The following is a 20588-nucleotide window of genomic DNA, read 5'->3' as shown; positions in this document are numbered from 1 at the left end:
GTGAGGTCTGTGTAACCAAAACATGACGGTAGCATTTCAAGCCAAATCCATTGCGGAACATGAATATCTTTTATAAAAGTGAGATTACGCACAAGTGTGAGTCAGGTAGGATGCCATTTTTTAAATTTGACTCCGTAGGGCTACTTGTATGAGTGTGAATCAAATAAAGCAATGCATTGACCACAATGAACTATACAGGGTTTATTTAAAGAAACGTGTCTATGGTGAGTCCCTTAGTTTGGAATGTTGTAAACCTTCCAATGTTTTGCAACACAAGTAAACTTTTTACACAACACCAAACTTTAGTATTTACACTTATCGAAGGGTCCATTAGCACACCATCGCCACCAACCCATGACTTTAAGGTGTGCCAAACTCTTGGTGACATCACAGCACACCATTCCTTGCTTTAAAAGGAAAATGCTATTTACCATTATGCATCTGTTCTTGGCATGTAGGGCTGCAGAGCCACACACTATTGCATAGATCACCATCTGGTGTTGGGCCCGGATGATTACACTTTGTTGTTGTCTTGGAAGAGTCTTTGTATGTTGGATGACTCCTCCTGTAGATCGTAGTGCGCATGGGCATCGACTCCATCTTCAGATTGTTTTCACCATTGGGGAAATTATGGAGAGTACAGAGAAGGCTGTCCATATCTTGTGTATCGAATTAAGATATTACTGGAACAGATATAGGTAGCCGGGAGGCAGGTGGGCATGCGTGGCTCTGAAGCCCTACATGCCAAGAACAGATGCATACTTGTAAGTAGCATTTTCCATTCGAGGCATATTGGCTGCAGACCACACACTATTGCATCGATTGCACAGCAGTTTTCTCCCTTAGTGGCGACCACCAGTATCTGTTGCAGTAGTTTGAAATAATGTTTTGAGTACAGCCTGGCCCACACTAGCTTGTTGTTTTGCCTGCACATCTACACAGTAGTGTTTTGTAAATGTGTGCGGTGTAGACCATGTAGCTGCTTTACAGATATCATCTAGGGGTATATTTCCCAAGAATGCCATAGATGCCCCTAATTTACGGGTGGAATGAGCCGTAGGGGGAATGGATAGAGTGTGTTTTGCTTTTTGGTAACAGATTTGAATGCACTTAACAATCCACCTTGCAATGCCCGATTTTGAAATGGGATTACCTTTGTGTGGAGGAGAAAAGTACACAATTGTTTTGTTTTACGAAACGGTTTTGTCTTATCAAGGTAGTAGAGGAGCGCTCTTTTTACATCTAATGTGTGTAGAGCTCTTTCCGCAACTGTTTGTGGTTGAGAAAAGAATACTGGCAACTCAATAGATTGGTTGAGGTGGAATGAATTTGGAAGGAATTTCGGGTTTGTTTTAAGAACCACTTTGTTGAGATGGAGTTGTATAAATGGTTCTTGAATTGTTAATGCCTGGATCTCACAATCTTCTGAGTGAGGTAATAGCAACTAAAAAAACAACTTCCCATGTAAGGAACTGTAACTCACACTTATGTAATGGTTTGAATGGAAGACCCATAAGTATAGTGAGAACAATATTTAAATTCCATACTGGAGAGGGTGGTATTCTGGGAGGAATTATTCTTTCGTGTCTTTCCATAAACGCTTTGATGGCAGGTACTCTAAACAATGACAAATGTCTGTTTTGAAGGTAGGCTGCTATAGCAGCAAGATGTAACCTGATTGAGGAGTACGCTAAATTACATCTTTGTAGATGGAGCAGGTAGCATATGATGTTTTGTATGGAAACATCTAATGGGTTAATGTTGTTATTTGTACAATACACAACAAACCTTTTCCACTTGGCTGCATAGCATGCTCTAGTGGTGCGGCGTCTGGCTTCTTTTATGAAATTCATGCAATCAGGCGGAAGATTGAGGTATCTAAATTCTAAGACCTCAGGAGACAAATCGCTATATTGAGCTGCATTGGGTCTGGATGCATGATCTCTCCATGGTTCTGTGTCAGTAGATGTGGAGAGAGTTTTATTTTTTGATGTGGTACTACTGAAAGCTCTAGTAGTGTAGTGTACCACGGTTGTCTTGCCCACGTTGATGCTATGAGAATCAATGTGAGGGAATGTTGCTGTAGCTTGCGTACCACTAATGGAATCAGTGGGATAGGTGGAAAAGCGTACGCAAATTTGTTTGACCAACTCATCCATACCGCATTGCCTTTGGACAATGGGTGTGGGTATTTGGCGGCGAAGCTTGGGCATTTGGAGGTGCGGTGTGTGGCGAACAGATCTATCTCTGGTTGGCCCCACTTGTGAAAGAACGATTAAAGAACTTGAGGATGAAGTTCCCACTCATGTATCTGATTTCTTTGACGACTTAACAGATCTGCAACTTGATTGTGAAGTCCTGGTAGATGTTCTGCTAACAGAAAGATTTTTTGAGGAATGGTCCACCTCCATTTGCTCTGCGCCAGCGGAGAGGGCTGTAAGGAGTGTGTTCCTCCTTATTTTTGGATGTAATATATGGCTGTCATATTGTCTGTACGGACTAGTACAGCCTTGCTTGATAGGTAATGTTAAAATGATTTTAGAGCTAGAAAAATTGCTAACAACTCCAGATGATTTATGTGGAGTAGTTTTTGTTGCGGTGTCCATGTACCCTGTACTGTGTTTTTTTTCTAAATGCGCTCCCCATTCTGTGAGAGATGCGTCCACAGGCTCTATGAACGGTTGGCCCTTGGAAAGGTTTTTGGTGTTCCACCACTGCAGAGAGTGATATGTCTGTTCGTCTACCACCACCAGATCTGTTATTTGTTGCTGAGCCTGATTCCACTGACTTGCTAAGCACTCTTGTATGGGGCGCATTTGTAGTCTTGCGTATGGTACTATGAAAATGCAAGATGCCATAATTCAGATTAATTGTATGAACACTCGAGCTGGTAGTGAGTGTTGTGGCTGGAATTTTTGTATCAGAGCTTGCATAGTTTGTATCCTTGTTGGATTGGGGTATGCAATTGTTTGGAGTTATCTATTGTGGCACCTAGATACTGTTGAGACAGGGATGGTTGGAGGTGTGACCTCTTGATTTACTGTGAATCCTAGATTGTGTAACAGGCATATGGTCTGATGCGTGTGCTGTGCACATTGGTGGTATGACTTGGATTTTATTAACCAGTCGTCTAGGTATGGGAAGACGCAACAGTACTCCTGTATCTATTGCTCTAGAGGCTGTGTCTGCAGTGTCTAATGCACAGCGGATTGAGGTATTTGTAATAACCTTGCCTTCTTGTATTAAGTCTGAAGCCCTGGTCTTATATTGCTCTGGCAAATGTTGCATGAGTGATTCTAACTCATCATAATGAGCTTGATCATATCTCGCTAACAAAGCTTGAGTGTTAGCAATTCTCCAGACATTGGCTGCTTGTGCGATGGTGCGTTTTCCTGAAGCATCTAAAAGCTTGGACTCTTTATCAGGGGGTGGAGCATCCCCTGTTGTCTGCGAGTTAGCTCTTTTCCTCGCATTTGATACTACTAATGAGTCCAATGTCTGCTGACCTTTGATGTATGCTGGGTCAGTTGGAGCCGCTTTATACTTTTTTTTCCCAGTCTGGGGTTAATTACCCTGGCTCTGACGGGGTCTTTGAATACCTCTGGTGCATGTTTCACCACTCCACTAAGTATTGGTAATGTGGTCATGGTTTTATGTAACGACAGTAGTGTATCCATAAGGAAGTCCTCTTCCACTGGATCTGTATGCAAGTCCACCCCATGAAAAGTAGCTGCTCTATGAATGAGCTGTGTAAACCCAATAGTGTCATCTGGGGGAGATGGTCTAGAAGGGTATGCCTCATCTTGTGGCAGATCTGGTGCATCTGGCGCATTATAATCCCCCCAGGGATCATCTGATGGCCCAGGAATATTGTCTGGGTCATCTGTGTCATGTATAATGCTCACTTTATACCCCCTGTGAATAATTGTTTTCAACATCATCATCCCCGGTAGAGGGCTATGTGTGCTGGATGGTGAGTGTACAGGAGAAATATCTGTTGGTATCTCTATTAATGGTGAAGGAATTCTTATGGGGGAAAGTTGAGCATGCTTTTTGAGAGGACCTGGAGGAGATTTGGGAGAGTCCATTTTCCTCTTTTCAGGCACTGTAATGACATGTCCAGTCTTTGGATTAATACGAAGCGTCTTTTGCTTTGGGTCTGGGTGGAAAAGCTCTTCTGCTGAAAAATCCTTTTTTCGATTTTCTTGTTTGGGACCGAAATGCTTAGGTTTTACAGTGTCTATTGTCTTTGGAGCGGATTTTGGCTTTGGTTATGTAGACTTGGTATCATGTTTCTTTCTCGGATCTGAGCATTTTGGATCCGGAATTGTTGTTCCCGAAGTGCGTTTGGAATCATCAACCTTCGGAGCCGAAGTGTGTTTCGGTGTCAAAGTAGGCTTCGGATCGACTTTTTTCGGAACCGGAGTTGTCTTCGGTTCGGTAGACTTGGGAATATCTTTCAGTGCTGAGCTTGTTTTCAGGTCGACCAGTTTTGGTACCGATGGCTGCTTCGGTGCCGGGGTTAATTTTGGTTTGAGGACCTTTTGCTTGTCGGACCGACAGACTGACTCGAGCCAGAGTGGACTGGAGGCTTCTTTGGAATCTTCGTTGCCGAGCCAGAAGGCGGGGCGTCGGAAGGTTTTGGTCGGTGTGCACCTGGACCCGGAGGTGGAGGTGGAACCGAAGCCTGTCCCGGTATGGGGGGGGGGTAAACAGGGTCAACGCTTGTACTCACGACCTATTGACCAGCTGGAAGGAGATAGTCGTCTTCTGATTGATCCTCTGCTCCGGAAGCTGAATCCTCTGCTTCGGAAACAATGTCATCCCGCTGCTGTTCTTCGGACTCTACCTCGATCGTAGCCTCGCCTATGGTGAGGTCTGGTGTCGATGAAGATGACTGCGCCATGACTCTTCGAGCTCGACGGTCCCTGATGGTCTTCTTGGACCGGAACGAAACGCAGGCCTCACAATCTCGACTCTCGTGCTCTGGAGACAAGCACAGATTGCAAGCCTCATGAAGATCAGTGTGAGGAAATTTGTGTCCACACTGAGGGAACTTCTTGAAGGTTGTTCTTTCCATGAGCCAAAGGCCCAATGGCGCAGTTGGGCCCGACGAACGCTGGAATCGAGAAGTGCAAGCCTTTCTTCGACACAGGTAACTGGAATTACTGTCGAAGACGATGCCGATGGTTTGATGTAGGACTGGAAGTCAAAAAGAGGTTGGTAACGGGACTGAACGATAAACACATCCGAGCCCGATGGTGGGAAAAAACAACCTGAAGATGGAGTCGATGCCCATGCGCACTAAGATCTACAGGAGGAGTCATTCAACAGACAAAGACTCTTCCAAGACAAAATGTAATCATCCGGGCCCACCACCAGATGGTGATCTATGCAATAGTGTGTGGTCAGAGCACAATCACTTTTTCCTTTGTCATGGAGAAAAGGAATCGCTGTTTTATCGTTCAATTTGTTAATCTATTTCAGATTGAGAAGCACCATAAGCATGTAGAATATTTTTAGGAAATCCAGCCAAATTTGTTCAAAACGAAAGTCTGTAAAGAAAGACATAGTAAGCATGAAAAATAGCACAGTGGACGCTTTCTTTTCTCCAGTTTTTTACCATGTCTTTCGAAAACGTGCTGAGCTCATGCAAAATGAGATGGATTGATTTAAGATGCACGACTCACTCCTTTTCAATTTTCTTTCTTTTCTGGTAGGCATTATAAGTGACGGTAGCACATTGTACCTTCTTGCTTTCCTCATGATCTAGGTGATGCCTTGCCTATTTCCTCATCTTGGTGTTGGTGACTGATTAATCTATTGTGAGTCAAGACCGTCTCTGGTCAGGTAACTCCTTTAGTTTGATTTAGTTGTTAACTAAATCATCCAATTATTTGCAGCCGAGCGAGTGCCCATAGATAATAGGAAGCCCTACAACTTCTGAACTGCCTCATAGATTAATTATTTGAACCATGCATGTCTTTTCAGCCATCTTTAAATATTATTTTTTCTATGACTTGCCTGGAGGTTTTATTATACAAACTAGAGCAATTCATGCTGGAAGAAGTTGAAATCAATCAGAAAAGCACAAGACATCAGTGCTTGAAATCCACAAATATATAGCTATTTATGAATATTCTAACTGATCTGTTCAAATATTTCATTTACTTTGCTGTCATAACCTAGGAGGGGTATTGACTGGATATGATACTGTAGACAGATTCACTGAGAGAACTGACAAACATTAAGTTTTGTTCCATTGGATTTTTATCACATGCATCCAGCACATAAAATCAACTATCTAGTGCAATACTTTGAAAAATGTGAGGCTAGGTGGTCTGCCTGCAGATGTTTGCCCATACTGAATAAGGTGTGTACCCCTCACTTAAGCTGCCCAGATTTCTTGAAAAAGAATTACATAGAGCAAGAAAAGCATTACTTAAATTACCTTCATTTTCACCATTGCACACGATGCATAACTCTCTCTACAGCCTTTGTGCACAATTGAATTACAATCTGAAAAAATGTGAATATATAGAATTAAAACCTGAAAAGATTTAGCATAGAATAGGAGAATGTTAACAAATAACATTAGTGATCAATTCTGAACTAGCGACATACAATACAGAGCACATACAAGATACAAGTTTCCCATTTCGGCAAGATTAAATAAATACATTTTCTCCACAAGCAAAATCAACAGATTTCTAAACATATGCAAAGTAACTGCAAAACACCTCATAGGCTGGGGAGATTGTGGCTTAGCTAAACTGTATAGCGTTCAGTCTGGTTGGCTGTTTGTGAACGAGACACCTTTACGGTCTTGAGCTATTGTTTTTCATAGCGTGTCTGCTCAACTGCGTGGACATGGTGCAAGTTACAAGCTGCACATCTCAAAGTGTCAATGACTGGCACTTTAGCCAATAATAGCAAAGGGCTAGGTCGTACATCTCCCGGGCTGGATGTTCTTTGATGCATAATTAAATATGTTGAGGACTAATCATTTTCATACCAGCTGTGTGCCACTTGATTCCTGTAACAATGGATTACTTTTAAGTTGTCATAAAATGAAAACCTTTTTTTCCCCACAACTAAAAATATAAAGTTAACACTGTTTATAACACCAATCTCTTTTATTGCTTAGGCTCAACATACGTGCAACTTAAATACCTCAATATTATGTGTGGGGATTTCATTACAAGACCGGAGACTACCATTGTGCATTATTCCTTTAATGCAACTTCAAGCAGCCATTTTAAACTTATTACATCACAAATCAAAGCTCTAGAACACTCGTAGCTTACATTGGCGACAAGGCTAGATAGAGCTGCCTCTTTTAAATGCGGCTTCAAGCAGATAAGTTTTGTTTTTCATTGCTCTCTATACTTTATTGTCAAGGTTTCATTGTAGTACGTTTAATCTTGATTAAACCTTATATTATAGCTATAACATGTCCTGCTACCATTGTTTTCTGTTTAACCTTTTTTACTTTGCTGATTATTAATATTTTGGGATTCTGCTGCTCCCAACATACCTTGGCGATGCTGTCACCTCCACCGAGCCTTCTACACCCTTTCAAAAGAGATACACCACTCTCCCTTTCCGATTTCTGCTTTTCTTTCACTTTTTTCCAGACCGCAAGACTTTACAATTTGTTGCGGACACCTTTGTTCTCCGGTTTCATCCCGGTTCCTCCTTTTGGCCCGTACGGGATGCTCTGCTTTTCGGGCCTTTGTAAAGCCAGGGTCTAGCCTATTTTAGAGAGACCCTTAGCGAGCACAGAGTGACGCGCTATGCTTCCTAGACGAAGCGCACATAGGGGAGGTGCCCTGAAGGCATCTTCCTTCGATATTTACACTGTGTTGCCCAGCAATGCATACTGCATACAGCTGATCGCTTGTGCTGTCTCTTGACGGTTGAGACGCTAGCGATCAGCTAAGTCCGATTTTATCGTTTGGAAAGAGATTAGGCATAAAACAATTAATACACCTGCGTTAATAGATTTAATACTGCTGTTTTAATAACATTACTTTAATACTGTTTTGAGGACTTCTTGTTTGAAAACTGCTTTAACAAAATTACCTATTAACCTTATTAAGCAGTTTATATTATCTAATTAAGCGACTAAACGCTTGGAGCATACATTTTATTCTACTATTTACCCAATACCTATAATAATAATCGGTGTTAACACCCTTTTCAAGGACTTAACCCCCTGTGATTCAATTTTTGACTATGTCTGAGTTTGAATCCGATGATTCACAAGCTCAGTCCTCTACTCCCAACTCAAATAAGGAAATTATTTTAAAAAATGAAACAAAAAGAAATACGCTCAAGCATGAGGGAGACTAGTTCAATTGTTGCCGGGAAAAGACCACTACCTGAATCTACCAACCCTATTGATCTCCATGGAGTGCACATTGACGATTTAACTAAATGTGGGAGTAAAAGATCAAGGAAAAGCAACATTTTTGATAGAGAGGGCACATTGAGTACACTGGGAGGTCCAAGCACCTTAAACTTATTGGGAGGCTTACACAACTCACACCAGAAAGGAGGTCTCAGCACCTCAAACACTAAGGGAGGCCTACGTGCCCCAAAAATATCTGGTGTCCATAACGGCACAATCTATCTGGATGCTCTAAGCGGCTAACTTTATCCAAGTGCTCTATCTGACCCCCACTTAATTGACGATGATCAAGGAACAACAGAATCCTTGACCTGGAACAGGATGATAATGACCCCGATTTTGCTCTCTCAGAGGGCGAACTCCCCTCTTCCTTTAAGGAAATAGTCATTGATCCCTTGGGTAAGGAAATGTTCTCCCCTTATAACATTCAACACCCTAGAGTTCCCAATGGTGGCCTCAAAACGACGTGGCCAAGTTTATCAAGAGGTGGATAGGAAACCCCCTTGAAAAAGACACAAGGAATATCCTTAAAGCCAAATGCCCTAGACCTATGGTCCAAGATAAAATGTTGTCTCTTTCCAAACCTGGACCCAAAAATTATTAAGTTTATTTAAACTGGGAAGGGACCCTAGGAAAGGGATGGAGCGCTCCATCAAAACCTGCCAAGACCACGTGCTCGATATGCTAGGTTCCTTGTGCAGAATGATTGATTTAATTGAGGAGAGCCATATTAATGGCTCTTCACCAAACAACGTTTTGTTTAGGGGTTGGAGCCAGAGGACATTAATCCTCCTCGGTAACGCTAACGCAACAATTAACACCTTAAGAAGGAAAGTTGTTTTTATCAAAAATTTACCATAAACTCTGTGACATGGCCCAAAAAAAACCCCTTAGTCAACCCAAACTGACTTCTTTTTGGGGATGATCAAGGGATTAGGCAAATACTTGACAACATTCGCTGCACTGGATAAGGTGCAAACTACCATGCGCAGAGTTTTTAACCCAAGTATTTTTGCCAGGGCCTGCAGAAGAGGTCGCTCTACCGGCTGTGCCTACCAAAGATCCTTCTACAGAACACGGTTATGGTCATCCCTACCAGTCCAATCCCAGCTTCTACCTTCAAAGAGGAAGACCCTTCCGCTCAAGAGGCTTCAGAACCAGAGGTCAGAACTCCTCCAATACTTCAAGTAAGTACCTTTCCACCTCATCCTTCCTTTTCAACGGGGAAAGTGGGGGGTCACCTAAAACACTTTTAACACACCTGGAAGTACAAGTTACTTACCTTCGGTAACGATGTATCTCGTAGAGACGAGTCTAGCCGCAGATACCTTAATGTAGAATTATTCCCAGGCGCGAGACTGGATCTAGAAAATTTTCTTTGCCAAAGCATCTCTGCACGCCGGGGACGGTACCACGTGACTCCGCCCTGACGTCATCCGCGGGCGCGACGTAGGCAAGGTCATATAACACCCACCCCCGTGCGCTAACCTCAGTTTTCTTCAGAGAACTTTTTCGCGCCACAACGCGGAGCCATCACAAACAAAACTGTAGAGAGTATGGGAACAGTGTGCGAAACAACAGTAAATATAGAAAAGGGACAAAAGGAGAGGAACAGCACCATTTGGAAAAGTGCTAGGTGCTAAGGTACTGAAGCCATAGCAGGGAAAGAGCAGAGCACCGCTCTGAGGAGCAACCTTTCAAGCTAAGGCGACATCCTCTGTGGAGACAGAAAAGCATGTGAAGAACATCTTAGCAGACGAAGAGAGTCTACCATTACAATCCTCAACATGGAAGGACAACAAGTCCGTAACAGATGAGTAACAGCAAATGACCCCAAGACAACACCATCAAGGAAGGTAGTATCTCCTGGAAGGAGCCAAGGGGTGAGGCATAGCCAAAAGACCTCAACCAAGAGGACTGCAAAGGAGGCAGAAACCCCAAGCAAGTAAAGGGAAGAAAAATAAAAGTAGGCCCCCACACCGGAAAAGAAAACCAGGGTGTAGGGACGCCTAAGTACACATGAACCAACCAACCTTGTACTAGCAAGGAAAGGGTAGAACAAAGCCTCCCGTCAGGGAGGAAGTAAAGAGGACACTCGCAGGAGACAAGCCACCCAGAGGGAGGTGAGTGCAGAAAACGAAGCTGAAGGCCCTCGCAGAACGGGGAGGAAGGGCGAGTCGTTTAGGAATCTGGGGCTAGAATCGTCTCTACCAGATACATCGTTACCGAAGGCAAGTAATTTGTACATCTGATAGAGACTACTAGCCGCAGATTCCTGAACGTAGACTAGATACCCAAGCCATACCCAGAAGGGAGGAGGGCCTGCGAGAGAGCCTCTCAGTAGGGAGAGAGAGAGAGACACACAGGGTCCTAACAGGGGACATGTCACAAGGACAAAAGGGAAGGCCAGGGTATCCCAGGCTCAGCTAAGGGAGAACCGCCCTAACACCCCGCCGGGACAGATAGCGCCTGAAGTGCCATAAAGAACAAAGAACCACCTCCAACGCCAGGGAGAATAGGTAGAACCGGAGGAAGGGCCCACCGTAGAAGACACACACAGAGATGGGAACAGCTGAGCAGACAGGAGCCGCAAGGCAGCGGACAAGGCAGGAACTGCCCTACCGCCAACAGCGCAGGCGTGAGAAGAAAGACACAAATACACGAAGCCCCAGCAAGACAAGAGGCAGCGGCACAAGGGTACATACCAAGGGCCACGACGGTGGACCAGAGCAAGCAGGCATGCGCAGCCAGCAAGAGGCAGCCCCAAGGAACAGGGCACCCAGAACAAGCCAGGCGCAGGCCAAAGGCAGAGGCCAGGGAAGGCCAGGACACACCCCAAAGGGGGGACCGGACGAGGTAGAAGAGAAGAGAAAGAGATAGACAGAGGATGGCCGACGCCTTCAACAAGAACACAGAAAACTAGTCCCCCTGGAACACCAGACAGAGGACCAGGTCGAATGCTGGACAAATGGGCGGAAGCGCCACAACACGATGCCGAAGACAGCATGCCAGGCTGGTCTAGCGACTAATCGAACAAGGAAAAGGACAATCTGGGCGCAGCGCAGGCTGCAACAGGACAAGTGTTAAAGAGACCGCTCCTGCGATATACCGCGACGCCATGGAAGGCACGGATCCCGAAAAAGGGGGCTGCGCCCCCCCAGCCCATGACAGAGCTATACAATAGCTACAAGTACCCCACATAGGGTAAACTACGTCCCAAGAAAACATGGGAACACCTCTTAGGAAAAACATTCCGCAGCAGAGGACTAAAATAGGAAGACCTGCGGGTAGACCAGCAGACGGCTTACCAGTCAGCCAATAAAAGAAGACACAGAAGGCCCAATCTCAGGACTGACACGGCTGCTAACGACAGCCAAAGCCACAAGGCCTAAAAGGAAGGGGGTAGGGCTGGACCAGCAGCCAACAGCACCGAAGGGCCAAACGAACGGCCCTGAAGGCAACTCAATCACACAGAACACACAACCGGGGTCACCAAACACGCAGAAAAAGAATGGGAGAACACCTCCCAGAATACACCAGCCGACATCCAGGTTTACAGAAGGAGAGGAGGAGGAGGACGACGAAGCCCTGCAAGGAACCGCTGAATGGCAGAATCCGCCGGGCGTGAAACAAAAGAGTGCCATCTAAAGGAAGGTCAACCTGACGCTCCCTCACATTCTCAGGGAAAACACTATCCCTCAACCAAGCATGGCGACGGAGGGCCACCGAACTAGCCACCGAACTAGCCATAGAGCGACCAAGAGCCTCAGAGACATCAAGAGCCGAGCGAAGAATAAACGCGGCCAGCTCCCGGTCATCCAACACATGGTGCCGCAGATCAGCGCAGGCACCATCCTGAGAAGCAGAAGACAAAAGGGACTCCGCGGAATCCCACAAGCTGGAAGTGGCTCTTGCTAACACACAACGAGTGTTGAGCGCCCGCAAAGCAGTGCTGGAGGAAGCGAAAATATTACGCCCCCAGGAATCTAACCACCGGGACTCCTGTGACGGAGGAGACAACACCGAAGGCAGGGAGGGAAAGGCAGCCTGCAGAAGAGGGCCCCGAGTAGAAGGGTGGAAGGAAAAGCAGACAGGATCAGGCGAGCCGATGAAATCTCAGACCGCAGGTTTCTTCTCTCCTCTAAGAATCCTGGGCACCGTAGGCTTCCTCTCTCCTCCAAGAATCCTGGGCCCTGGTACACACTATAGATACAACAGTATTTGGAAAAGATGGGTTCATTGGTGCTTGGAAAGGAACTTGGATTCCGTGTAGGCTCCTATCGTACATGTAGCCAACTTTCATGTCGAACAATTTGAAAGAGGTCTTACTTATAGATCAATTAACTGATATAGATCAGCCACTTTTGCAGGAAATTCCCTTTTAAATGGTAGATCTATTGGTAAGAAGTCTATAATATGCAGAATTATGAAAAGCATCAGGCTTAACCCCTTGCGTGCTTATGATGGATCCACGCCGTCATGTTGCTGCCGCTCCACCCACGCGGCACTAATTCCCCGCCTGTGCGGGCTAATTAACACCTTGCCTGCTAAGGCAATTCCCGCTGGGTGCTAAACATCATCAATTCCCATTGTTCATGACAAGGTCAACTCGTCATAAGCACAGCTCCAGTAAACTGCATGACGAGCTGACCTTGTCATTAGCATGGAAGTGGTTAATGAGCGGGCGGGGTCATGACGGAACCATGTCGTCATGAGCACACGCCGCCCGTGACTCATGACGGCATGGTTCCGTCATAAGCACCACAGAGCCATGCTGACCCCCTAGCCCCCCGCGCAGCAGCGGAATTCGCAGCGCAGGGAAGGTGTTAAAAGTCCTCCTAAAGCTAAATACGAATCACTATGGGACATAAAATTATTACTTGACCTATTTTGTAACTGGCCCAATAATAATCTGCTAGATAATAAAAAACTTTATATTAAACTAGCTTCTTTCCAATGTCTAATATCCTGTCGTAGGGTTTCAGATGTCAAATCACTGGAAATAACCAATAGATCATATGACGCCTTCGGTGACAGATTTCAAAGTATCAAAAGAACTAAAACCATGTCTGACAAGATTTTTTTACCCTAGGTTTGATGCTTGCCCAAAATTATGCGTAACACTGTATGAAGGAGTATGATGCAAGGATGAACAAACATTGCACGCATTGCTGGTGCAAACTAGCTTCTTATTTCCTTTGTCCAACCCTTCAAACCTGTCTCCTCTTCCTCTATGGCTAGATGGGTTAAATTAGCTATGCAAATGGCAGGTGTGACCTCCAATGATTTCAAGCACATTCTGCAAGAGGTGCTATGGCTAGCCAATCTTTTTGGAAAGGAGGTAAGTTAGATGATATTCTTAAGGCGGCCGACTGGTCCAGTTCTTATAGCTTTGCAAAACATTTCTGCAAACTGTAGAACATATGTCTGATGTAGTTTTACTAGTCTACCAACATGCATAATGGTAGCCTCCGGTCTTGTAATGAAATTGCAATTCTCCTATTACCATGATCAGAGAATCTGAATTTCATTAAAGACACGGAGGCTAACATTATTCCAACCCTACCCTCCCGGGAGTGGACTCTTATTATAGCATGTTATTAATTTATTGTATTTGTTTGAAGATTAGACAAAAAAAAAAAGGATGTAAAATGAGGAAACATCTCAGTTATTTAATACCCTTAATGTTTTCCCTTTTCATAGGGATTTTAGTGCAATTTTTAATAATGTATCCTTTTTCTGACAATTTAACGTAATTTGTTCCTCCACAAGATGCAGGATCTCACTTGGAGTTCTAATATTTCCCTCCAAGCAAGTCTCGACATCGTACCTTTTGTTCTTTTGGATTTCATCAGTTCCTAAAGAAGAAGCTAATCTTTTTCATAATAATTGAACTCTGACTTTCATTGCATTTAAAAGAGGCAGATCTATCTAGCCTTGTTGCCAGTGTAACCTATGAGTATTCTAGAGCTTTGCGATGTATTAACTTTAAACTGGCGGCCTGACGTTGCATTTACGGAATAATGCATAATGTTAGCCTTTGTGTCTTTAATGGAATCAGATTCTCTGGTCATGGTAATATGAGAATTGCAATTTAAGGTATAAGTACTTATTTTAGGTCTTTTATAAAGCACAACACTGAGATAAGGGTTTTCTGGTTCTAGGAATGTGAAGGAAAGAGAAACACGTATTCAGCAGTGGAGTAAATGTACAAGTGATGCATATTTGAACTGAGTTGTGATTCTGAAAGAAAGGGTTGCAATGTAAAACGTTTTTAGGGGGCACGGAAGTGCTGTGACAATATTCAGGATCAAGTACAGGGTTGTAAATGCTCTACATGATTGTAATAGTTATAATATTGCTGCTGTTTAAACATGCTGTATTTGCCTGATGTTACCATTGATGTCATTACATTCTTTGCTTCACTCGCGCATGGAGTGTGCATCCCCGGAGGTTCGATCCATTGCTGTCAGTTGCTGACCGAGCCTCTGAGGGTGCGACGCTCCTGGTTGTACTTACTTGAAGAATAAACCTTATACTTCGTTGGAAATGCGTTTCTGTCTTTAAATATTCCTACTGAACGATGCAGGAGAAATGATAAGCAAAAGGTAAGGGGCTCCCACGTGAACAACCATAGTCAAAGCGTACAGATAGAGCTGGAGAAAATGTAGACTAACTAGCATTGTGGTTTTATCTGGCACCAATTTCCATGTCATTGCTCACCATTACCGAAATACCATGATCTTTCAGAAAATTAGTCTCAGTAGTGGAGCCTTTTAGGTATGGCATAGAGAAGGCTTTAACTGTTCCATCAGCCTCATGTAAACCAAACCTTTTATAAATACATAAACATGTACATACATGAAGGGGCTCAAGGCCTGTCCTCTTCATCTATTGGTATGTTCAACTGCCATAATTTGTCTCCTGCCCACCAGAGCCTATAGCATTGGGCCAGTACTTAATTAGTAAACAAATAAGTACTGATACCGAACGTTTTCGGGCGGAAGAGGTCCGAGCTGGGGGAGGGCCTAACTAGTAACTTGAGCACCAGTAATGCCCGGAGCCTGTGAGCACCTCTGCCAGAGGCCTACTCATCGGCAGCATAGTCAGCCTAACCAGTAAGCAGCATGCACATTGTGTGGGAGAGAAAGCAATTGTCTTACTTAATGACCAATGTGGGTCCTGGAAATAGTGAAGGACTATAGCGATACTGAATGGTGAAGGTTCACTATTGTGGCTTTCCTTCTATTTCTATATCCTTTGGAAATAAAAGGACTACTCTGTCCTCAACCACTGCTTAGACCAGGACCGGGATTGTGACCATGTAGTAGTTGGCAAGCCCCTGAAATAAGTAGCCATGGTGTCCACTGGAACCAACCTGAACAAATTAATAACTGTATGGGGCAAGCAGTGCAAATATACCTAAAATGAGGTGCGCTTCAGTGCAAGAGATGGTGGACAAATACTTCACAATGTTATTTTATGTCCTTTCTTTTTTTAATTTTATTGGTGTGTTAGCATTTTGACTTTGTTACATTTTTCAAATCCAATAATACAAAATATTTGAGAATTGTCACATGTTTATGTCATTAAATTGAATAAACTCCTTAGAGACCACTATCTCTTTTGAGGAGCACTCCCAGGGCTGACATAGAAGCTATACAGAGCAGGGTGATTGACTGTGTGTGAGGTGTCCTCACATCTTAAGGAAAATGCTGAATGCATCTAACACTTGGGGCCCTGGCATGTTCAGATCTCATTTGACCTAAAGGACGCACATCTTGATGCTAGGCCTTAGCTTGGGAAGACACAGACCAGGCAAAATGCATGCCTGACCACCCTACAAAAGATAGTTATGAAGGTTTGGGACCAGGTCAAAGTTAGGGGGAACAGACCATGCATGCCACAGGTATGAGAAGTGAGGCCATCTCTCATATGGTAAAGGGGAAATGCAGAATGTTGCAAGACCTCTTCTGCCAGAGTCAAATTAAATCCTTTGAACAATGTAAAGACGCCTTCAGCATTTCTGATACAAGCTGAATCCAATATTGCTAAATAAGATACAGCCCCTTAAACCTGCCCAATGCAAAAGTGGCCATCTGTACCAATGCATTACAAAAAACTATCAAAGGTTCACAATACTGATCTCTGACATACTGTTCTCTAATATATACAGAATTATTCAGATTAGCAATGTGGTTGAGAGGATGCTCTATCAGGCAAGGAAGGAGGAAGACCAGGAAAGATGGATTATGAGTGACCGGTGGGAGAACCACTGGGCATACACACCCACGATCTACCAAATCATTCCACAAAGGGAACTTACCAAAAAGATAATGCATCAATGGTACATGCTACTGGTGCACTTACAGCACATTTTCTCCACATATCTTGGTCATGCTTAGTCACACCAACATTTTCAAAGATGTCTAGGGTTATATTAAAGGGACATTCGGCTTCCCTATTCTGGCTGACCCTGGCCTTGTGCTGTTAAGGATAAATCAGGTCTGATAGTGGATCTGACAATATTGGGCACTAACAATATGTATGAATGAGCTGGAGAGACAACTTATAGCCGTATTCTGGAAAAAGAAGTAACCCTCACGCCCCCCATCTATCACACTTTGCTTTAATATACTATGGCACCTTCTGGCAATGGAACTTTTAACAATCAACTTCATCCAGAGAGCATGCAAATTCACAGCGAGATAGAAATCCTTGCTGAAATGGAGGCCCTCCATTATTCAAATGATAATACAGATCACAGTTTACAGACCCATTCAACTTTCATTATTCACACCTCATCCATCAACAAATTTTAATGAGCTCGTCAAGATATGCAGAGTGGGGACTCCTACAAATTCCCCCCCAACAGTTTCCCTCCTTGACCATAACCACGTGATTCCTTGACCCACAGACCAAGCTCCACATTTCTAAACTCTCACTGGTGTAATTTCAAAGAAGGCCTGGGAGGGGACCCACAGATTCCCATGCAAAATGGTATGGCTATGGAATGGCAATGGAAAGCTTGATCAATGAGGTCTAAGGAGTAGGTTAGGCTAAAATCAAATAAAAATGAGTTGAAGTAAAACAACCATTGATACATGAAAGTTAATGTCAGTAACTGGAATTTAGCACTTAGTTTCCATTTTTACTGCCAATTGCACCATCTGAAACATGCATGCATGAAAGAATAGGCAAAGAAATGTGGTGAATTAGATTACTATTTTTATGGCTGAAGGGCAAGATTTATCTTGAAATCAAACACCACTCAGCTAAATTCCAAATTGAATAAAATACTGCCACAAGCTGTCCAGATGTGTTGCTTTGATAGCATACCAGCAGCCAATAGAACTACCTTTATAGAGAATCGGACTTGTATTAAATAAATTGCACCAATATCCAAAACAGATTTCCCAGTTTTCAAAGAACAGTGGAGTAGGAAATTGTGTTTTTAGTTGAGAGGGTAAAAGCACCACCCAAGCAACAACAATCCTTGTAAGGGTGAACGACAAAAGTAATTGAATTAACCAGTGCTTAACCCTCTGCTAGCTTGGCACAAAGCAGTCATGCTTAACTTAGAGGAAACTAGGTAAAGTATGTTATGTTAAATGGGAATTTGTTAAAGCGCACGTCCACCAACAGGTCTCTTGGCGCTAGGGAGTCTAAGCAGAGAGAAGAGCAAGCAGCATACATCTAATTGTATGCTAGTGAGAAAAGCCAGGTTTTGAGTTGTCTCCTAAACCACACATAATCAACCTCAAGACTGAGTGAAATAGGAAGTGAATTCCAGAACATCGGGACCAAAAAAGAAAACCGGGTCCCTCAGATGCGTTGCGTTTGATTCTGGGCATCGTCAGAAGATTCTGATGTATAGATCTCAGAGTATGCTGAGGTACATGCTTACTGATTTGCGAAGAGATGAAACTTGGGCCAGTATCTTGAATAGCTTTAAATAGAATGCAGCCAGTTTTAAACATAGCTTGTTGCTCCACTGAAAGCCAGTGGAGATCTTTAAGCAGCAGGTGATATGACAGCGTCTCTCCTTACGATAGATAATTCAAGCTGCTTGGTTCTGAATCATTTTAAGACGGCGTCTCTGATTCTGTGGAGGACAAGGTAAAGGGCATTTCCATAGTCAATTTTTGACAGAATAAGAGCAATCACAATTTGGATACTGGCCTCTTTGCTAAAGAACCGCCTAATCTTGCGCAACTTGCGATGTTGGACAAAGCAGGCGGATGTAACTGAGCCAATTTGGGCATGCATAGAGAGATCTGAAGCAATATAAAGACCCAGACTCTTTATCACTAGTTTGGGAAGTGGGCCGCACCTAGCTCAGACGGCCACTAGGAAGGCGTTCAGCAGATACGTTTATTACTTGGAATAATAATCCCGGTCTTTTCTGAGTTTAATTTTATTTTGGTTATTGTTCATCCATGTTTTCACATGCATCATGGAACTCCTGACGAAATCTTCGGATTCTGTTGAGTTCTCTAGGGTGAAGATTAGCTGCATATCATCAGCATAATAAAAGATTTTCACCCCCATCTGCCTTAGACTAGAGATCAGGGGACATATGTATTTATTAAAAAGGATAGGTGAAAGGGAGGATCCCTGTGGAACACCACATCTCATTTCAACAATGTTGGATTTATATGGCGAAAGCCACACTGATTGTTTGCGGTCCTCTAAAAAGGAGCTGAACCAATCCAGTGCTGCGACCATGAGACACGCTGCGGCAATGCGATCCAACATAATAGTGTGGTTCACAGTGTCAAATGCGGCAGACAGGTCCAGGAGGATCAGGGCCTAAGAGTGGTCAATATCAGCCTATTCTTTAAGATCATCCATGACTGTTAGGATCACAGATTCGGTGAAATGCGCTGGGCGAAAGCCTGTCTGATGAGTATCCAAAAACGTACTGGTTTCTAGGAAAGAACTAAGACAGGTGGCTACATGGACCTCCAACAGTTTAGCTGGAAAATGAAGGAGTGAAATTGGTCTGTAATTCTCCAGCTTTCTAAAATCCAGGCCCTGTATTTATGCAGCACACAAACCGGAATAAAGGGAAAGCTACACAGAAGGAATATACCAAACCAATTTATAAAAATGGAGTACATGCTATTAAATAAAATAGAACAACAAATATTCAACCAGCAGAACTAGCAATATTCAATTTTAAGGTTTTAAGTGAAAATAGTGCCTGGAAGAACATAGTTCATGGTCATGGGGCTGCTCTAGACCTGGGGCAAGTCACAAGTTCAGGGGACCAGGTTAGTCCCATCAAAAAGTTACCTTTTGAGTTTGCTGCAAAGATTTCTGTTCACATTGGAGGAGAAGGCGGAGGGAGAGTATCACAGATGATCATCGCTGTAGGGCAAAGACCCATCACAACGGTCGCCACTGTAGGTAGTCCTCTCTCTGTAGCACAAAGAGCTAGTGGAGCGGCACAGGCCCTCGTTACTGTAGTTTTGTGGTGGTGGTCGGTGTGGGCTGTTGTTGCTGTATCACAAAGTGCACATCGAACGTTTCCGGTTGTCGCTTTAGATCCATTATCCGGACCTCGCTCGACACACAAGACGCACGTACCGGGTGCGTTCCTTTCTCCGCCACAGGCTTCCCTTTCAACTCGAGGCGCAACCGTCCCAAACTACTACGCCTGCCTGCTTAACTCGGGACGCAACCGTCCCCACCTACAACGCCTGCCTGCATAGCAGCTCTCCGACGTTTCACCATCTACTTTCTACACGGACGTGGCTGACCCTCCACCGTTCCGTGCCTCCGCGACCACGTCTTCCACCTTAGCCCTGCAGCCTTGATGAGTCACATCTCCCTCACGGTGTGACGAAACACGTGTCGGCTGGCTACTATTTTCTGTACTGACCAATATTTTACCGATAAACAAACTTTCACTCACACGAACCTTTGTATCTGGCCTTTTTTAACTTTGAAGTGTCTATTTTCTCCCAAGAAGTTTTACTGGTCCTCACACTAGGACCACAGCCTACATTTGCGTGTGCACAGGATTTGCTCTTCTTCCCTTTTGGTTTAGGCCTCCCTACACCATCCCAGGGGGTGTTTTTCTTTGGGTTTGTGTTCCCCTGTCCTGATTTTGCACTGCGTGCCTACCGTACAACAATCCTAACAGCAAGATCACACTGCTCAGAGCGCC

General features: G+C 44.0%; 1 protein-coding gene across 3 annotated transcripts in view; it reads right to left on the bottom strand.

Moving 5' to 3' along the window:
* The window catches only part of AKAP13 (A-kinase anchoring protein 13), a 759080-nt gene that overhangs the window by 293746 nt on the left and 444746 nt on the right, over window positions 1–20588 (bottom strand). For all 3 annotated transcript variants that reach the window (XM_078683158.1, XM_078683159.1, XM_078683160.1), the window contains one exon: window positions 6452–6519. In XM_078683158.1, coding sequence (XP_078539284.1) covers window positions 6452–6519 — 68 coding nt within the window. The remainder of the gene's footprint in view (window positions 1–6451; window positions 6520–20588) is intronic.

Source organism: Lissotriton helveticus, chromosome 3_1 (assembly GCF_964261635.1).
Source record: "Lissotriton helveticus chromosome 3_1, aLisHel1.1, whole genome shotgun sequence".
Classification (NCBI taxonomy): Eukaryota; Metazoa; Chordata; class Amphibia; order Caudata; family Salamandridae; genus Lissotriton; species Lissotriton helveticus.
Note: the sequence above shows the minus strand (reverse complement) of the source record. Positions and strands in the feature narration are given on the sequence as shown.